This window comes from Vanessa tameamea, chromosome 29, assembly GCF_037043105.1.
Source record: "Vanessa tameamea isolate UH-Manoa-2023 chromosome 29, ilVanTame1 primary haplotype, whole genome shotgun sequence".
In the NCBI taxonomy this organism is placed as follows: domain Eukaryota; kingdom Metazoa; phylum Arthropoda; class Insecta; order Lepidoptera; family Nymphalidae; genus Vanessa; species Vanessa tameamea.
In genome coordinates, this window is record NC_087337.1 from 1,815,973 (window position 1) to 1,835,441 (window position 19,469).

Sequence of the window (19,469 nt, forward strand, 5' to 3'; positions counted from 1 at the left end):
TTATAAAAGGGTACTTTTACTTGGCGATAATGAGATATTTTACATTTATACCATCAAAATTATATATTTTCGTTCAGCTGTTCCGCTCGTGTGATGCCATGTGTCCGCGTAAATTCTTCTTCCATAAAAATTTCTTCCCGCATACATCACAATGATAGTTCCTCTCGCCTACATGTTTGACCATATGCACATTCAAAAGAGCTCTATCAAAAAACTTTTCCTTGCAAACTGTGCATTCTACATTTTTCTCCTTCAAATGGAGACGCCTTACGTGATTTTTCATATGAGAATTACGCGTAAACATTTTACCACAGTACGGACACTTGTGCCCAAAACCGTGTACGAGTATTTGATGTTTACGCATCAAATGCTGAGTTATAAATTTCTCTACGCATTGAGGACATTTATATTTTTTCGTGCCGTGTACGTTTGCTCTGTGACGTGCTAATTTCTCCAAATTCCAAAATTCCATATTGCAATCGGGACATTTACACGCTTTGCTCCTATGATAGCGAGACATGTGAGCTCTGTAGTTTGGATGTCCCCTAAATGTTAGACCGCAATGTGCACAGACTATATTATTGTCAGAATGAAATTCATTCATATGTTCGAGAAGTTTTTTAAAATACCTAAACACCGTATTCGGACAAATTGGACAAGGCATATTATCTTTAACGACTCTAAAAGGTTGTAAGCATTCTATTGACTTGTCATAATTGACGCCATGTTTAGATATTAGATGATTAATCAAATCATTTAAAGCTAAGCTGTTTTCAAAACAAAGCTTACACGTTAGATTAGAAATATCAATTTTAACATTTATATCTCTACCTTTAATCATTTTCATGGCTTTAGATTCCTGGTTGAAATGAGGATGATCGGCTATCGCGTGATCTCGTAAATTATCGAAATCGCTGAAGTCCTTAGAGCAAAAGAAACAACGGAATTTGTTTTTGAAAAATTTAAATGGCACTGCCGTCGACATGTTGATAATACTAGCGATATTATGTCTTATTTTAAGTGTGTTAGAGTCTTTACTTTTAACAGTCGTTGATTCTTTTTTAATACCGCATTTCGTTAGATGAATTTTAAAACCTAATTTTGACGTCAACATCTTAAGACATTTAGGGCAGTTGAGATTATGTTTTAAGTTAGAATTCGTTTTCGCTTTAACTTTTTCAACGATATAATTTTCATTCTCAAATATTGGCAACTTTAAACTGTAACAACTATTATGATTTTTCTGTATATGATGTTCCAAGTACGAAAACTTTGAATAACTTTGAACACATTCAAAACATTTGAAATCTACCAAATCGAATTTATTAACGTAACTAAATTTAACATTTTTGAATTCATGAAAAGATACCAAGTGATTTATGAGATTGTTGTAATTGAAGGATATATCACAAGCTTCGCAAGCAGTTTCCGAAATATCGATATTAACAAAATTACTTTTGTATTTATTGAAAAAACTTTTAATGACCGATATTTCGTGAGATTTGGTATGTTTTCTAAAATCCTCGTAATGAGGTATTTGTTTCCCACAAAACAAACAGGCTAGACCGTCATTACATTCAAATGGTATTATGCTTGTGATGGAAAACAACGTTTGGAGATTTTGACGCTGCATCGCCGTCAGTCCAGTAGAGCATTCGTCTGATTGCATTTTACAATCTGAAAACAAATTGCTATACTGTACTGTTGTTACGATTTTGATTAACAAATAACGGTTTTATAAACTTGAACTTTAATATGGAGTATTATTAGTTCAATATAGAATTAGCGTAGAATTTTAACGACAAATAGACGAAGATGTCAAATACAAATCTTACAACAAAAATGTATATTAATAAAATACAATTATTTTTATTACGAGAAGTTTTATATTTAGCTGATGTCTTATTTCAAAATTTATAAATTAATTTGTATACATTACAATCTTAGCACTAATCTTTGGTAGAAAATAAATGAGAACGCATGAAAAGCTTAAATTATGGCAGTAAAGTGTTTTACATTAGATATGACCGGTTACTATATTCAGGAAACGATTCGTTTTGCTTACGAATCGAAGATACGAGCTGTCACTCAACCGATCGGTTTCCTGACGTACAATAACGATTCTTTAAATAAGGAACCTGACAATCGATGCTTATGTAATATTTTTATACAGAATTAATATGCTTATTATGTCTGGACATATGCGTTCGTAAACTCTTCCTCCAATAGAATCTTTCCCCACAAATGTCACAATGGAAATTCTTCTCCCCGCTGTGTTTCACCATATGACGACGCAAAAGTATATTATTGAAGAATTTCATGTTACATATGGAACATTCCACATTTTTCTCTTTCAAATGCGTCCTTCGTATGTGATCACGCATGAACGAATTACGCGTGAATAATTTACCACAGTAGGAACATTTGTGGCCGGAATCATGTGCTTCTATTAAATGTTTTTGTCTGAGATACTGTGTGGGGAATGCTTCCGAACATTTCGGACATTTCGCTGCTTTAACGCCGTGTGCATTAGCCATGTGCATATATAACCTCGAAGGAATGTTACAATCAGCTCCGCATATATTGCACTTGAATCTGCCGTCTCTGTGATGTCTCCATATATGAACTCTCAAATTTTGGTCCCGTCGAAATGTTTGTCCACAATAAACGCAGATAATATTATTATTCGTGTGTTTGTTGTTCATGTGTTTTAATAATGTGCCGAAAAATCTAAATACTTCGCTGGGACAATTCGGACAGGCCATGTGATCTTTGATCAATTTATAAGGCTGCAAACACGTGGTTATTGATTTGTCATAATTAGCCTCATGTTTCGATATAAGATGGTCTAATAGAGTCTCCAAATCAGGCATCGATTCGAAACAAACCTTACACGCTAAAGATGAAATATCTATTTTAACGCATGCAACCGATTCCCTGCATTTTCTTATACATTTCTCTTTGACATCACATATTGGATGTTCTAAAACCGTGTGTTCTCTCATCAAATCGGAATCAGGGAAATCTTTCGAGCAATAGAAGCAATTGAATTTATTTTTATAAAAATTAAACGGTATCGCGGTAGACATATTTATGACTGTTACAATATTTTCTCTGATCTGTTTGACGCTTGGACGTTTTACGTTTTCATAGCTGCTGTCCAAATCCATAGCGTCGTATTCTTCTTTCTTTATAGGTATATCGAAAATGTCTCCCTTACATTTCCGCAAGTGCATTTTCAAACCTTGTTTCGTATGGAAGTCTTTGTAACAAATATCACATTGCAACGAACCATTGTCCGGATGTTCTAATTCTATATGTTTCTGTTTGAGAACCGCTGAAGGTAGTCTTAAATGACAAATGTTGCATCTCGTTAAATGTCTATTATTTCTATGTTTCCTTAGTATGTTTAGTGAGCTGAAACTCTGAGGACATACGTCACACGGGTAACCCCCTTCTCGGTGATAATTCTTCATGTGCGAAAAGAGATCTCGTTTCTTATTGAACTTCTGATTACATTTGTCACATATCAAACAGTTCTTTGGGTGATTATTATTGATGTGAGAGACGAGATAACCGAAGTAAGTGAACTTATCGTCACACTGACTACAGCTGAGATCAACAAGTTTATATTCTTCTATAGCCATATCGACATCTTTGTCATATTCCAATTTATGCTTGACGAAAAGGTGATTTAAAACATCGTCGAACGCTGGAAATTCTTCATTACAAATCTCACAGCCTATTTCAGATATATCAATCTTTATTTCCATGTTCTGCCCACCTTTCAATACTTTCAGAGAATGATCTTCTATCGAGCAATTCCCATGAGATTTCGTGTGCTTACGTAATTCAGAATATTGTGCTATATCCTTACTGCAAAAGAAACACAGATATTTTCCCCTCCATTTGAACGGAATTATCGTCGTATTGTTGAAAAGTAATTGAAGATTTTTCCGCCTACGCATCGACGATGATTCGCAGCCTTTGATTTTCCGATGTTTTATATCTGAAAATATAATTATCAACTGTAAATGTACCCTCTATAATGTATAATAAATTTTCGACAATCTATGTGTTATATCTCAACAAAACAATGGAGTTATTTTAAATAATAAATTCAGGGTACATTTAAAGTTATCTTAAGCTATACCGTTTATTTACCAGAACGCATGACTCAATTATTGGTGCGAAGTCTTTTTTATACATTTCATAAAAACTGAATTGATCATGTAAATTATTTGAAATTATAATCAAGTCGATAGATTTGCTGAATTATTTTCTTTATTGGTAAACTGTACGTTCGCCGTAATATAAAAACACCGAGTATATATCTATTAACTTTTCAAGAAAATTTACAGAAATATAATATTATTGAAATAAACGAAATCACGAATTCAAAATGTTTGTTTACACAAAAACCATTTTAAAAACGAGAGTGCACACATTTTAGGCACATTTATGACTTATTGGGAATACAAAAAAGTTAAAAAAATATTTGTATAATTTTACGTTCATTGATAACAACTAGACGAGCAAAGTGACAACAATATTTTGAGTCATAATTAATGTTAAGAAATTCATCATTCATTTATGGCCACCAAGAGTTCCAAGTTGATATGATCCTTGTAATACCAGCAATAATAAAACACTGTTATAACACAGATAGTACTAGCATATCTAGTTTGACGTACTTTTTATACTTATTTAAAACAAATTTCTATGCATTTATAGAATCCGAATGATGCACTTTCATATGCAACCGCAAACTGTTATTCTGAACGAAAGCTTGGCTACAAACAGGACAAATGAATCTCCTATCGTTATTGTGTATCCTCATATGATCTCTCAGTGTCTGCTTTCTTGCGTACGACTTCTTGCAAACTTCACACTGATGGATTTTCTCGCCCAAATGTTTAATCATATGTTTCTGAACGTGTGTCCTTGAAAAGAACTTCTGATCACAGAGAGAACACGAGAAGTTCTTCTCTCTGACGTGAACTTCCTTCAGATGAGCCCACATCTTGCTTACGATGTGGAACGATTTCCCGCAAACGGGGCAATTTATAACCGATATCTCGACGTTGTGAGCGGAATTGTGATGACGCTTTCTCAACACGTAATTCTGAAAGGTTTCCGGGCAGAAAAAACACTTTATCGTACGCGTTTTGTTATGAACGGACATTTCGTGATTGTTTTTCTGTGTCAACGATTCGAATATCTCTGGACATGTGCTGCAACGGAAATTCGAACCGTGGCTAAGGGAATGGCAGCGCAACCGATCCTGACTCAAAAATGATTTTCCGCACAATTCGCACACATAATTACCATAGTGCTCATTCATGTGTTGATTTAGTTTAATAAAATATCGGAAATCCTTTTGACAGAGTGCACATTCAAATTTATCTTTATGTAATTTGTATGGTATTACACCATAACCACAGTTATCTATAAATATTTTATCATGTTCAACTTTAACGTGCTCTATTAGCAAGTTTATATTATCAAAACTTTCATCGCATGTTTTGCAATTGATAACAGTTACGTCAATTTTAACCTTTTCATCCCTTTTAAGGTATGAAACAGCGGATTTAATACTGGAATCTTTGTGATCATTTCTCGTGTGTTCCTTTAAAGGTTCTAAACTTTTGAAAGGACGATGGCAAAAGAAACAGAGGTAGTTATGACGGTGCCATTTAAAAGGGATCGCTGTTGACGATTCTAATATAATGATTGCATTCCTTTTCATTAGACGATTCCGTTTCGTCGTTGTCATTGAGGACTTAATCAGCGCCTCGGTTGCCATCACAGGGCGTTTTTCACCTAAAAATTCAAATTTTTCTATCAATATTTCTCCTTCGTTTTTATAACTTCTTATTGGATTGGATTTTTCGTATATTTTGTATATTACGTTGAATATATAACATACAATATTTGTTTTTCTCTCGGTCTGAATTTACATTAGTTTTCGTAATATATCGATTTAATTAGCTGGTCAGTACGGTTCTCGCTAACTATATTTAACCGGCGTATACAAATACTTCCGATACAATCCACTTTTTTTTAATAACACATATCAGGCCAACTTCAAGACCGTTACTTATTAAATTCATCAGTCGCTTAAAATTACGTGAGAAAAATAATAACTTCTAAAATTATTTGAATAATTGTCAAGTATCTGAAGAAAATGCTAAAATCTAATAGCGAAAATAGTTTTTTAAAAGGAGATTTTAAAATATCTTTCAATCGTTTAAAAATTGAGATAGCCTAATCTTTATAGTTAGAGAAGATGTTTCTAGAAGAATGTGCATGTCTTATAGCTTAACTAATAGCCTTGCTAGCAGGAATAATAACATTTATACAACATTTTCTAGCTCCATTCTTTAATTTAAGAATCAACAGGTATCACCTGAGATTTTAGTACATAGTACAGTAGCATATAAAGTATCGTTGCTACCTTTACTATTCCAGCTCGAAAACCTACCCTATAAATACGACCAAACAGATTATTTTTCCTTGAGAATCATCACAATAACCGTTGAGAAACTAAGAACTAGTGATTTATATACCTTTCATTTAACTACGCTAATGCGTTACACTATAAGGCTGTTAGCAAGAATTTACTTTCGTTTTAACTTAACAAAATGCAGGTATTCATATAATCTTTGAAGAACGTATTTATTGTATGTAGAACAATAATATCTGCAGTGCATATATTTAAGCATATCAATTGTTAAAATTGTTAAGGAGTTAGAATATTTAATGTCATTTAAAATGTCAAAAGGCACAAAAATTTAGGCTATTTTAATCTAAATCTTAATCTTTCTTTTGTCACACGTTGTATTTATTTTATTTAATTATTAATTTAGAAAAAAAATCGAAACATTCATGAGAAATATGTATGATCCCACTTTGGGCGCCAATTTTCAAAATTGGCGACGAAATTTCGTCAATGTTTTAATAGATGTTATGTTCCAGTTAAAACCATTTCGATATTAACTTATATGCTTATGATATTCGTGTTTTCAGTCTCTTATTCTTTTATTTAATTTAGCTACTTTTTACGGTGACAATAGAAAAATTATGAACATCAAAAATAAAGAAAACTTTAATGAAGTTTCGTTTCAAATAATAATAATAACTTCCTCGAAATAGAAAGAAAAAATAATAATACACGCGATTGTGTATGTATGTATAATGTATCTTTGTGACATATGAACCAATCAGACGGACAGACAGACTATCAAAACTTCATTACAGTCTTGACAATAATAGTTTAGCAGAAAATGGAGGGAATTGGGAGATAAATGTCTTATGAGACACACATATGTAAACTTAGAAGGATTTATATTCACACGTAGTAATTTCGGAAAAGAATAACTACTGAGTTTCTTGCCAGTTCGTCTCGGTATTATCTACATTCCGAACCGGTAGCTTTACGTTTAATACGGTTCTGTAAAATGTCGATTCAAAAGTTCTTGTAAAAGCGTACTTGACTAAAGTATATTTTGATTTTGAAAATCGTAATTTTACTTTACTGACAACACATGTAGCAATTTTTACATTGAATATTTTTGATAACAAAAACCCACTTTTTTTACTGCTGATAATATAGATCTAAATTTTTACAAATTTATTCAACTATTACCCTACAAACATATAAAAAAATAGTGATTTAAAACCTACACTAATATCATAAATGGGAAAGTAACTCTGTCTATTACACGACTAAACCACACAATGTCATGAAATTTTCTATGAAGCTAGCTTGAACCCCAAAAAAGAACAATAGGCTACTTTTGTATACCTAAAATTAATGACCGCGACACCACACCCCTCGCCCCTCCCTCATATGCGAGCGAAAACTAGTCCTTAACAAATAAGACATATCCCAAATACCCATCATCTTCTGCTAAACGTAAACAATGTAAAAAAAAAAATAAACTAACCTTTGACAATTTTCGGTTTAGTCTTTTCCTCTAGTTTCGATTTTTTCTTTTCCGGTTTGACGGTTGACTTTTTAGGCCTTCCACGTTTGCCTTTTATCGGTAACGCATCAACTGTTATGTCTTCAGATACTGTAGGTTCGTTTGAATCGTCTTTATTTCCATCTAGAAGAGAAGATAATATTAATATTAGATATAGCTCCATTAGATTCTGAAAATTTAAGCCTTCGTTTATGTCTCATTGAAAAAACAAAAAATTGTCAAAAAATTCAGCATCTTCTACTAGCTCATTTATTTTTTATTTAAATGAGTGTTAATCTTGTTTTTGAGTTAACATACAAAAGTAATGAAAAAATACTGTTGCTATTTTTTTATACACATAGTTATGAAGCCTTTCTTCAAATTGTTTTTTTTTTTATTGTAGCGGGAAGGCTAATAATCCCTATGGTCCTAATTGTGTGTTGTCACCGCTATTGATTGACATAGGATGTATGATGTTATGTCTCTGTGCCTAGAATTAAACTGACTGACCGGGTAAGTGAATTAGTGAGAAGTGAATCAACCGTAATATAACAAAACAAGGTAAAGCAAAGCGAAACGTGTAAGTTTGGCGATAGCTCATAATTTTAAAATGGTCAAAGTGCTGTTCATATTTTTGATAAGAATATTATAAGGCTGATGAGTTTGTTTGGTTTAACTTATGTCAGGATTACTATATAGATTTGAAAAAGTATATTTGCGTTAGATAGCCCATTCATTGAGAAACTTTAGATGCTATATAACATCACACTGCTACTGTAACGTTTAACGTTAGTGGAAATCTACCGAGCAACTAAAATATATATCATACAATATGTTGTATATTAATATATTGTATAAATATATTATAAATGACAAAGTATGAAAGGATGGAAAAGGACTCAATCACGCCAAAGCGGCTGAACGTATCTAAATGAAACTTGGCACAGGGATATAGTATAGCATAAAAATATACCTAAAACTTGAACCCACACTAGGGCACCAATCCGAGATTGTGTAGAATCGGGTTATGCTTATTATAAAAATATATATTGTCCTAACAAAACCATAAGATAAGAGGAAGTGGTTCTTTATAAGATTTAACCTAAACAAACAATTACACTAACATTGCATTTTTTTTAGCTCGAGTACGGACCACTTAGTAGCAAGTGGTCACCACCGCCAATAGACATTGGCGACGTGAGAAATCTTAAAAATTCCTTACATCCCCAACTACTACGAACTAACATTTATGTCCATATCTTACAAAAAAAGATCACAACAATCAAAATATTACTATACCGCTTGGAGGTGTTTTTTGGTATTTGATAAATGGGTGCTACCTACCCCGGCTTATACAGGCTTGCACATTACCCTACCACCAAGAAGTTAAATAAAACCATACAATACGTACCATCATAATCAATTTCCTCGTCCAAATATTCAACATCAGCGTCGTGAGCTGGTTGCGGTTCCACAATCATTTCAGACTTCATTTGTTCCTGATAAACTATTACTGTAAATAAAAAAGTCATTGCTTATTCTTAAAGTCGATTTTTGTTTAAATGTATGCAGGTATAGTACGACAGAATTGAAATGTAGCATCGAGTAATTTAAAAAAAAAAAAAAAAACAATCTTTAATTTGGCGAATGCTTTTGATTATATGAAATTTATTAACGTTAGAGTAAAGATCATTTACGCATAAGAAATAAATAAAGATTGATGATTTTGAAGACGCATTTAGTTCGGATGTGATCGGTTTTACGAATATTGCCGATGCTACATCTAAGTTGTGTCGTACAACGATATCATGAAATCAGCCTAGAAATGTTCCATAATGGCCAAACAAATACGTAAATCTAAGGTTTGTTTATCTCTTTTCCTACTTCCATTGGAATAGGCTATATATGAGAATGTAAATTTAATATAACATACCCTTTGACTTGAACTCGCCCCTACCGACCATGTCGACAAACTTCTTTTCGGAATCGAGGACTTGCTTCTTGAAGTTACACGCGTCACGAAGACGTGTGATGCAGACCTCACAGATAAGACGGTTTGGTCCATTCGGTCCTTCCATGTGTTGCGATATCTAATAGGAAAATATACATGTTGATATTAGATCCAGATATTTTAGGTTCTTCGCGGTAGCGTGCGAAAGCGATCCCGTGACGTCCTCGAGAATAGAGTATTCCTGTGTACGAGAGTGCGCCAATCGTAGTGAGCACCGGGGAATCCCCCATAAGACCCCACTTCATATGACCAGCAAAAAAAAGGTTAGGGCAACGCTGTTGATCTTAATCAAGAATTTTTCATAATTTTATTTCTAAAACAGGTAGCTTGGCCCATAGTCTATTCCATCCACAAGAGTACAACAGCCAAATAAACAACATTTGACATCTTATTGAAGCAATATCATTGGCCGAGAGCTAGTATAGTCTATATCTCTAAATATATGATATTCATTATGGTTTTGTGAATAAATGGCATATCAAACATCATCAAAAGTGTTATTGATACTTCGGGAGTAAAATTAAAGTGGATATAAATAGTTTAGTAGAAGAGTGTTGTATTATAAATAAGGAGTTATTAATCTATTACTGTTAGTAGTGCACAATATAGCTGAGCTATTAGTAAATTCATTCCTTCTTCGATTGGAATAAACTATAGATGAATATCTATATGATGAAAGTGAGAACCACCAGAGACATTGGCACCATAAAAAATATTAACTATCACCATTTGCCAACAGCTTTGAAAACTAAAATGGTAAGTAAGCTTTGCAAACTAAAATATACTAAACTCAACCTATAGTTAAACTTTAGCCAAATTCGGATTTTCATTTTCATACATCATTCATAATAAAAATAAAAATTTCACTAAAACATTAAGAGGTTTTTATATAATATATTAAATAAATAGCCTATATCTCTCACCGCAAGGCTAAGGCTCCTCCATTTGAGAAGAAGGTTTTGGGCCTATTCAACTACACTAATCATATACAGGTTAGTGGAGACACATTTGGCAGACAGTAATACTTCACACTATAAAATCACAAAGCTTTAAGCATTGTCTTTACAATGCACATCAAAATATATAAGCCAAAAAAGGTGCCATAACATAGAACCTGACTATTTTACGCTTTACCTATCCATATATGATTATTTTATTTTTTATGGCTCTTTTTTTGCTCCGATATTGTAAATCCATTTATTGTTTTACAAGAACTTGAAATTTAAACTTGTCACTTTAAGAGTAAGTTTAAAGTGGGTAATGTTATGATGAGCGGTAACTTATATATTAATATTATATACAAAAATCTCTGAAATGTGCTGAACATTAGTTCATATTTTTGTACATATTGTAGTTCAATATTTTTTCCTTTTTGTCTATTTAATTCATATTTGTTACTGAACTTTCTCTTGTGAAAATTTTTATATCATTTACTTACAACAATATATTTTTTAATAATTGCGTAAATTTTTGACGTTAAGTTTAATTAATGTATTTTTTATGTATAATTCAACTATTGATCAAATTTATTAAGTATAACTTCAAGTTTATTATTTTTAAATCTCATGTATTAGATTACTGTTTGACTATTAAATAAATATTTAAAAAAAAAAACAAAAACAAATCAAAAATACTTCGATATTATTTATAAAATCATAGATTTAAATAAGTATTTCTTTGTTGATTCAATAGCCAATTAGAACTTTAAGTCTTTACTTTATTGAATAAAGCATACTTACACTGATATCAAAGCATTCTAGCAATATATCGGCGTACACTTCGGTCTCGTCCATCCATGTATATTCTGTTCCCAAGTCCTTATAACAACCTTCAGAAAGACAGCACCGGCAAAGCCCTGGGCTCTCTTTCACCACAATTTCATCGAACTCCATCTTCGATTCAGATTACTACCACATTCTTATTAAAATACTTAAACTATAATATGTTAATGATGTAAAATATACAACAACGACCAGCGTCAATTCCGCTTTACATTATACGCCATTTTGTTTTTCTTCCGCTCAAATCGTTAATAACAGTAGTGTTACTAACTACAAATAAAAAATTACCTTCATGAATATAAAATGTTTCAAAACTCCACATTAGACTGTAAATACCATAAAACAAAGAAACTGTGATAGAACATAGTGAAGAAACATGTATGGTGGAAATAAATGTAATTCACGCAATTGTAAGGCCCGATTTTAAACCTAATTTTTTCATTAACAAACATAGCAGAATAGTAACAAAATCGCTTATTTAAACACCTTGTCTACATAATATTTTGCATATTAAACAAAGATCAGAACACTATATAGAACTTGTTCTACTTATATTTCAATTTTTTCTATTGTATAATAAGTTTTTCGAACCACTTTTTGCTCCACTTAAAACATTGTCTTAAGTTACTTATATATTTTTGTTATGGTAAAGTTAGATCAATTATAAATAACGTGAGCAAAAAAATTTAAACTCTAAAAATAAATAATTCCAAAATTACCAATCCAAATTCAATAAATAGAGCTCAGATCAAATCTCAAGGCATTACACAACAGGACTGCGGGTAGACGTTTTTATTGCATATTTTGTAAGCGTTTATGATTCATCAATATAAATAATTATTTTATAAAATTTAAACCGCTTTTATAATCAGGATTAGTACTATGACTTTTAAAGCTAGCAACATTTTCAAATTGTAAAATAATTATAAAAAAAAATAATGTCATTTGAATTAAGTTAATTGAATGTTTTCAATAAACATTATATATTTTTGTGGTAAAACATCGGAAATAAAGTATGATGGAAGTAAATAAACTTTGCCGCTGCTGTTTATCTGAGAGTGGAAACAAAGATATGAGTGTAACTTACCCTTGGTTGGGAGAAAAAGAAATATATTCCGACATGTTACAGGAATGTTTCAATATTGTTGTAAGTGCATACTTATATTTAATTGAAATTAAACTTTAAGTTAAACAAAATACATCTTTATTTTTAACAAATATATTCTTTTTTACAATCTTATATATAAATAAACGCTAATTGATGTAAATTAATATTATAATTCTTACTCGATTAAGAGAATTTTGTCGGAAGCTAAATTTAAAACGAAATTTTAATTTTAATATGTTATTGTTTTGATTTTCAGATAAGTACAAAACTAGAAAACAGTTTAATATGTGATTTATGTGTGAAGACTTTACGAGACTCCTTATGTTTCAAACGAAAAGTACTCCAATCAGAAACAGAGTTATTAAAAAGGATCACAGATGCCGAAAGTATTACAATTATTTTATTCTAATAAGATACATATGTCCTGAACACTGATACTATATCCAAAAAAGATTTGCTTATGAATGGTATAATTGTATTTCTTCTTTAAGTGCCTCTTAGTTCTTGAAAGCTGTCCATCAAAGTTTGGAAAGCCTTCTATGTCCTCGTGAAACTGTGGAGGCAACTTATTACTATTCTCCAATGTTTCTTAATTCAAATTATAGAACAAAAAGCCAATGAAGCATACAGACCATTTAAGTGAAGCAAAAGCAATTTATTTGTAGTGTTTGTTAATGACAATTTGATAATATGTTAAGAATTAATATATAAACTGATGGATTTTTTGTTGTATCAACAAAAGTATGTCATTTGGCCTACTGGGAATTTTAATTGGTATTTGATATTGCATTTGCTTTTGTTGCTTAACTATAATGTTCTACTTGCTCCATGTACCTTTATTTTTATAGCTTGAGTTCCTTTTTCTATGACAAGTATTTCCCTTAACTTTGCCCAACATCACAGACACAGTACAGTACAAATAACAGCCTGTAAATTTCCCACTGCTGGGCTAAGGCCTCCTCTCACCTTAGAGGAGAAGGTTTGGAGCTTATTCCACCACACGGTTCCAATCCGGATTGGTGGATACAAATGTGGTAGAATTTTGTTGAAATAAAACACATGTAGGTTTCCTTACAATGTTTTCCTTTACCGTCGAGCATGAGATGCCTGGGTTTGACATTTTTCAATCAACTAACCTTATGTGTATAAATAAAAATTAATGTTTGTCTGTTAGTCATCATATATCTGTTAGTGAGGAAAATTTGGTGGGTTTCTTGTATGTTATAAGTATTCACGAAAGGGTTCCTGTTCATATAAAAATCTAGAATTTTTCTTTCTATGTCCAGGCTTGTACAAAGCCCTACCGCCAAGTGAACTCTTCAAAACATTTTGTATCAACAAATCTTCAAATCACCGACTTTAACTGAACATTAAATTAAACTACTATTAATATGTTATATGGATAAAATGTCTTATGGCTAAGTTAATTAATAAATCAAAATATACTTTATTCAAGTAGGCTTTTACAAGCACGTTTGAATCGTCATTTAACAAACTATTTAAAGTAAAGCTACGACCGGTTCGGAATGTATATTCTACAGAGAAGAACCGACAAGAGAATCAGTAGTTACTCTTTTTTAACATCTAAAAATACAGTAGTTAAATACAATTATATAAGTATATATTATATTATATTTATATAAATATATTTGATAGTTGGTTTGTGTTTGGTCTTTAATCGCCGTATAGCCATATATATACACAGTTATATTGTACACTACTAAGAGCTTATGATTAACATATTTTTATATATAATACAACACTATTACACATAACTACTTATTTCCCCAAATGCATAGTGAATATCATAGATAAACGAAGCTCGACCAATGATATCGCATCAATTTGCTGTCAAATGTTGTTTATGTGGCTTATATCCTCTTATAGTTGGAATAGAGTATATACTACGAGGAGTATCATTTAATTCGTTGACGTCACTGGCCCATTGGACAATGAACTATTTGTCGCCTTCGGCTTCGTTCGCATTGTAGGGGTTGGTCGTCAGTAAGCCATGTTCTATTTTGAAGTTCAAGCTTGGTGTATGAACCAAATTTAATCAAATTCGGTTCAGTTTTTTTAGCTGTGATTGAGCACCAGACAGACAGTTTGAACAACATCTTTCGCATTTATAATATTAGTAAAGATAAACAAATGTTAACTTGTATACATAATTAAAGCATTAATATTTACAGATGAGAAGCCAGTATACGTGAAGGAGGAAATAGATCCCGAAACAGACGGCAATGAATCGGATAATTACTTCTTGAATGACACAAGTAAGTTCAGTTATATATTTTGTCATGGTTCGACGATGATCCGTCCGTATTCGTAGTCTGCGACTATTCGGCAAAGAGTGCCGTCTAACTGGCTTCGTTTATCATAAGTCGCTTACCGCTCTCTGTCCCTATGTATGCTTAGATCTTTAAAATTACACAACGGATTTTGATGCGGTTTTTTTTAATAGATAGATTGATTCAAGAGGAATGTTTATATGTATAATACATGCACAATGTACTAGAAAAACACTGATAATTTTAGAGATTTCTGAAATTGATATCGTAAATAAATACTTTTTTTGCGCTTACATTGCAAATCTTGGCTCAATCCTATGAATTAGATCAAAATAACTTACTACAGTATTCTTAAAAAAGGTCCTCATAAAAGTCCGCCATAGTACTTATACGTCTATCTCTTAGGGATAATCCACAATAATTATTTTTTATTCTTTACTTTTTACGAGAAATAATGGCTTATTAACGAAGCGATTTTAAGTAATACAGTATTAATCCTTATCCAATTAAGTAACTTAAATACATACGGAGAGACTTAGCGGTTTGTATTTTTGGACGATTGAAAAACTGTGAACGTTGTAATACATTCTGTAGTATATTGAGTATCAGCATTGCAACCGTGCGGAGCCGGGGCGGGTCGCTAGTTATATATATATTCTTGATAAAATGTATATAGGAGGTATTACATTAAATGAATTTTAGATAAATTATCATTTGTTACTGGTAACACTTGACTTTACCGATTGGTCTAAAAAAATCCGACGAGACTAACTTTTTGTCATAATTAAATGTTAATTATCTTAATATCTTTCATTTTAATTTTAACACTTTATTTTTTTTACACCGCTCTCACTGACACTGGTCTGACCCGAGCAAAGCGAAAATCAACCGTGATTGACTTAGCTGGTTAGTCGGCCTCTGTACAACTGACATTAGTCAGCTAGTCGATCAAAGTTATAATCGCCACAATTATAGTTTTTATTATATTAAGTTTTACTTGATGGTAGGGCCTTGTACTATCCCGTCTTGGTGGGTACCACCCATTCAGACATATATTCAACCGCCAAACCGCAATATATAGTTAAGTATTGTTGTGGTCCGGTTTGAAGGTCGAATTAGATTATTACTACAGGTATATTAAAAATAAGAGTCAATAGAAAATCAGTTCCTGGGCCACAACGCTTAAGAAAAATAGGAGGACTATCTAACCTGTACCCTTTTGAGGACCTAAAGTTTAACTTAGCTATTTGGGAATTTTTTCAAATTTATGTCAACCCGTAATTGTTCGGTGTAAATAATAGAGAAATTATCGGCAAAAACATTACCAATTCTAGATAACATAGCATTCTAGATTTTGCATATGTATGTATATGACGGCACATGGTGCGCCATCTTGTTTATTCGTACTGGTTGGAAAAGAGTGTCAACGGGAGTTGAACGGCGCTCTAGTGAAGCGTCGCGTCGACGGTAGCGCGGCAGCCATCTTGGATCGACAGTTACATTCAAGATTTCCCGCGCGCCACGTATGCGACGAATCGCTAATTTCCGACAGTTTATTTATTCTTTTGTAATAGATTCAGTGATTTATGTGTGTTTTTGTAAATGATTTATTAACGAATCGATATTGATGACTATTGTGAATATATATGTGTAATTGATTTGTTTAATTAAAAATTTACTGAATTTGTGGATCGTTTATATAAAATCGTTTGAATATACGCCCACTTATCTCGAATAATCCTGATATTGCCAATAAAATGTCTATATATATAATATATTATTGTTGTTATTGTATGTTTATATTTGTTTAGACATAAATAAAAGAGCTTAAAACAACGACCGTAAAGTAATAATATCTTGATGGAATGAGCTACAAAGCGTTTAAAGTTCAAACATGGCCTCGAAAAAACGTCCAATTGACTTCCTATTTTATACATATAAACAAATGACTAATCACACGTGTGTTGTGTTGCCATTTGTGTAACTCTCTTCTGGTCCCAACGTGTTTTTAATTTCAGACATCATTACATTCGAAATTTCAGAATTACAGATTAGTGTGACTCTTTTTTTTATGATATAAATTGGCGGAAGAGCAAATGGGCCTCGTGATGGTAAGTAGTCACCATCGTCCATAGACAAAATGGCGCTGTAAGAAATTTTGCCAATGCGCCACCAACCTTGGGAACTAAGATGTTATGTTCCATGTGCCTGTAGTTACCTTGGCTCACTCACCCTTCAAACCGGAACACTATAATACTGAGTACTGCTGTTTGGCGGTAGAATATTTGATGAGTGGGTGGTACCTATCCATACGGGCTTGCATTAAGTAAACTCATAGGCTTCTAGTTTTAATTTTACACATTTGTTGCTCGTAAATTCCATACAGCTGAGCACACCCCACCCCAGATAAGTAGACGGAAATGTTAGATATTTTTTTTTTTTTTATAATTTTCATTTTTATTTCAGTCAAAGAAGAATCACCTCCACCTCAGCCCGTTACAAAGAAGAAAACAATATCTAAAAACACAACGAAAACAAATAGGAATGTTAAAAATCTTGTCAACAAATTCACTTCTATCGGTGAGTGTACTTAATATATTCTAAGCATGTTTTATCTGTGGTGACTGCGTCATTGGGTCTTAATCCAAAACCTAATATTTAATTAAAAATGTACCTGATTTTTACAAATAGCAATAATGCTACGTTCTCTTTTTTTCGTTTTAGAATCCTGCAATAGATCGGAAATCAAATCCATAAAGCCAAAGGAGTTGAAACTCGTGAAAAATAGAAAGATAACAATAAAAAATGACCTGAAGATAAATCTGTCTTGGACCACACGTACCGCTCACGACAAACGAAAACACAGAGAGAATCTTCTGACTATATTGAAGTACTCAAATGTGATACCGTTCAAAAACAAATCGTTGCTTGGCTTCATATGCGGTTACTGTGATGCAACCTTCCCCGATCCTCTGGACCTCAGGGTACACACAGAGAATGACCACGAGAAGGAGAGATTAGATTTCAAATCCTCCTTCGACATGACTGAATACAACGTCAAATTGGACGTGACAGATTTATCTTGCTTATTATGCTCCGAGAAGATTGAGAATCTGAACAAATTAAAGGACCATCTCGTCAAAGTTCATGATAAAATATTCTATGATGACATCAAAGATCATATAATGCAGTTTAGGTTGAAGAAGGGTGACGTTTTCGACTGTGCCATGTGCCCGTCTACGTATGAAACGTTCAAGATGTTGAAACAGCACATGAATAAACACTACAGCAACTATAGTTGCACGAAGTGTGACACATCCTTTGCTACCAAGAGATCATTGAACGCTCACCAGACGACACACCAAGAAGGCAGCTTCAAGTGTGACCTGTGTGATAAAGTATTCTCGAGCAGAACCAAGAAACAATATCACGAGAAGACAAAACACTTGGGAGCGAGGAGCATCAGTAATTGTCCGTTCTGTGACGTCCCGTTCAGGAGTTACTACCAAAGGAACCAACATTTGGTCAAGGTCCACAATTCGGAGGCCCAATATAAGTGCAATGTTTGCAACAAAGGTTACATATTGAAATCTCTATTGATGTGCCACATTAAGAAGAACCACCTGATGGAAAGGAACTGCCAATGCACCGAGTGCGGCTACAGGTTCTTCAGTAAGAAAGCGTTGAACGCTCACATGATCAAACATACGGGCGAGCGAAAATATGCGTGTGAAGTTTGCCACAAGTCGTATGCCAGGAAGTACACGCTGAGGGAACATATGAGGATTCATAATAACGATAGGCGGTTCAAGTGCGATGTTTGCAGCACGGCGTTCGTGCAGAAGTGCAGTTTGAAAAGTCATTTGCTCTCTCACCACGGCATTAGTATGGCAGCGAGCGACATCCCCACCTCCTAGTCTTCCAAATGACAAGTGACACTGACAGGCGTCACTCGATCAATAATGACCATATTTTTTTTATTTTTCAATAAAAACGTGTCAAATTAAAGTGAATTTGTAAATATTATTTGTAGTGCAATAAGTGAGAATCGGATAATCCTGCAATACTGTCTTAGGTTATAAAAGAATATTTATTTATCATGATAATACATTTTTGAAGGCATTATAATATATGCTTTTGTCAAATAAAATATTTAAATAAATTTTACGATTTTATTTATTTTTTTGCGACATTTGACGGATCACTTCCCCGAATATTACAACACGTTATAGTTCAAATGTTCAATGAACAATCCACGAAGACGCGTCTCATTAGCTTTGGCGAGGAGAAAACGCCGGTTGCGGGAAGCTC

At 32.8% G+C, this 19,469-nt stretch overlaps 2 protein-coding genes across 13 annotated transcripts in view; one reads left to right on the forward strand and one right to left on the reverse strand.

The window, feature by feature from the left end:
• LOC113395863 (zinc finger protein 182-like) overlaps positions 1 to 12,025 on the reverse strand; it is a 30,110-nt gene extending 18,085 nt beyond the window's left edge. For 3 of the 12 annotated variants that reach the window (XM_064219901.1, XM_064219902.1, XM_064219896.1), the window contains exons 1-4: positions 11,718 to 12,021; positions 9,901 to 10,057; positions 9,379 to 9,480; positions 7,950 to 8,111 (exon numbers count right to left, since the gene is read on the reverse strand). In XM_064219901.1, coding sequence (XP_064075971.1) covers positions 7,950 to 8,111; positions 9,379 to 9,480; positions 9,901 to 10,057; positions 11,718 to 11,870 — 574 coding nt within the window. In that variant the 5' untranslated portion in view covers positions 11,871 to 12,021. Of the gene's footprint in view, positions 1 to 49; positions 1,678 to 1,957; positions 4,010 to 4,655; positions 5,824 to 7,949; positions 8,112 to 9,378; positions 9,481 to 9,900; positions 10,058 to 11,717 lie in introns of those variants that run through there. The other 9 variants (XM_064219897.1, XM_064219900.1, XM_064219894.1 and 6 more) reach the window with 7 other exon arrangements.
• A 658-nt stretch (positions 12,026 to 12,683) lies between these two features.
• On the forward strand, positions 12,684 to 19,325 carry LOC113395865 (zinc finger protein ZFP2-like). The gene is made up of 5 exons (XM_026633583.2): positions 12,684 to 12,906; positions 13,124 to 13,253; positions 15,060 to 15,143; positions 17,625 to 17,738; positions 17,883 to 19,325. Exons 1-5 carry the CDS (start codon positions 12,775 to 12,777, stop codon positions 19,073 to 19,075), a joined length of 1,653 nt encoding a protein of 550 aa, XP_026489368.2. The 5' UTR covers positions 12,684 to 12,774; the 3' UTR covers positions 19,076 to 19,325.
• Positions 19,326 to 19,469: the final 144 nt, after the last annotated feature.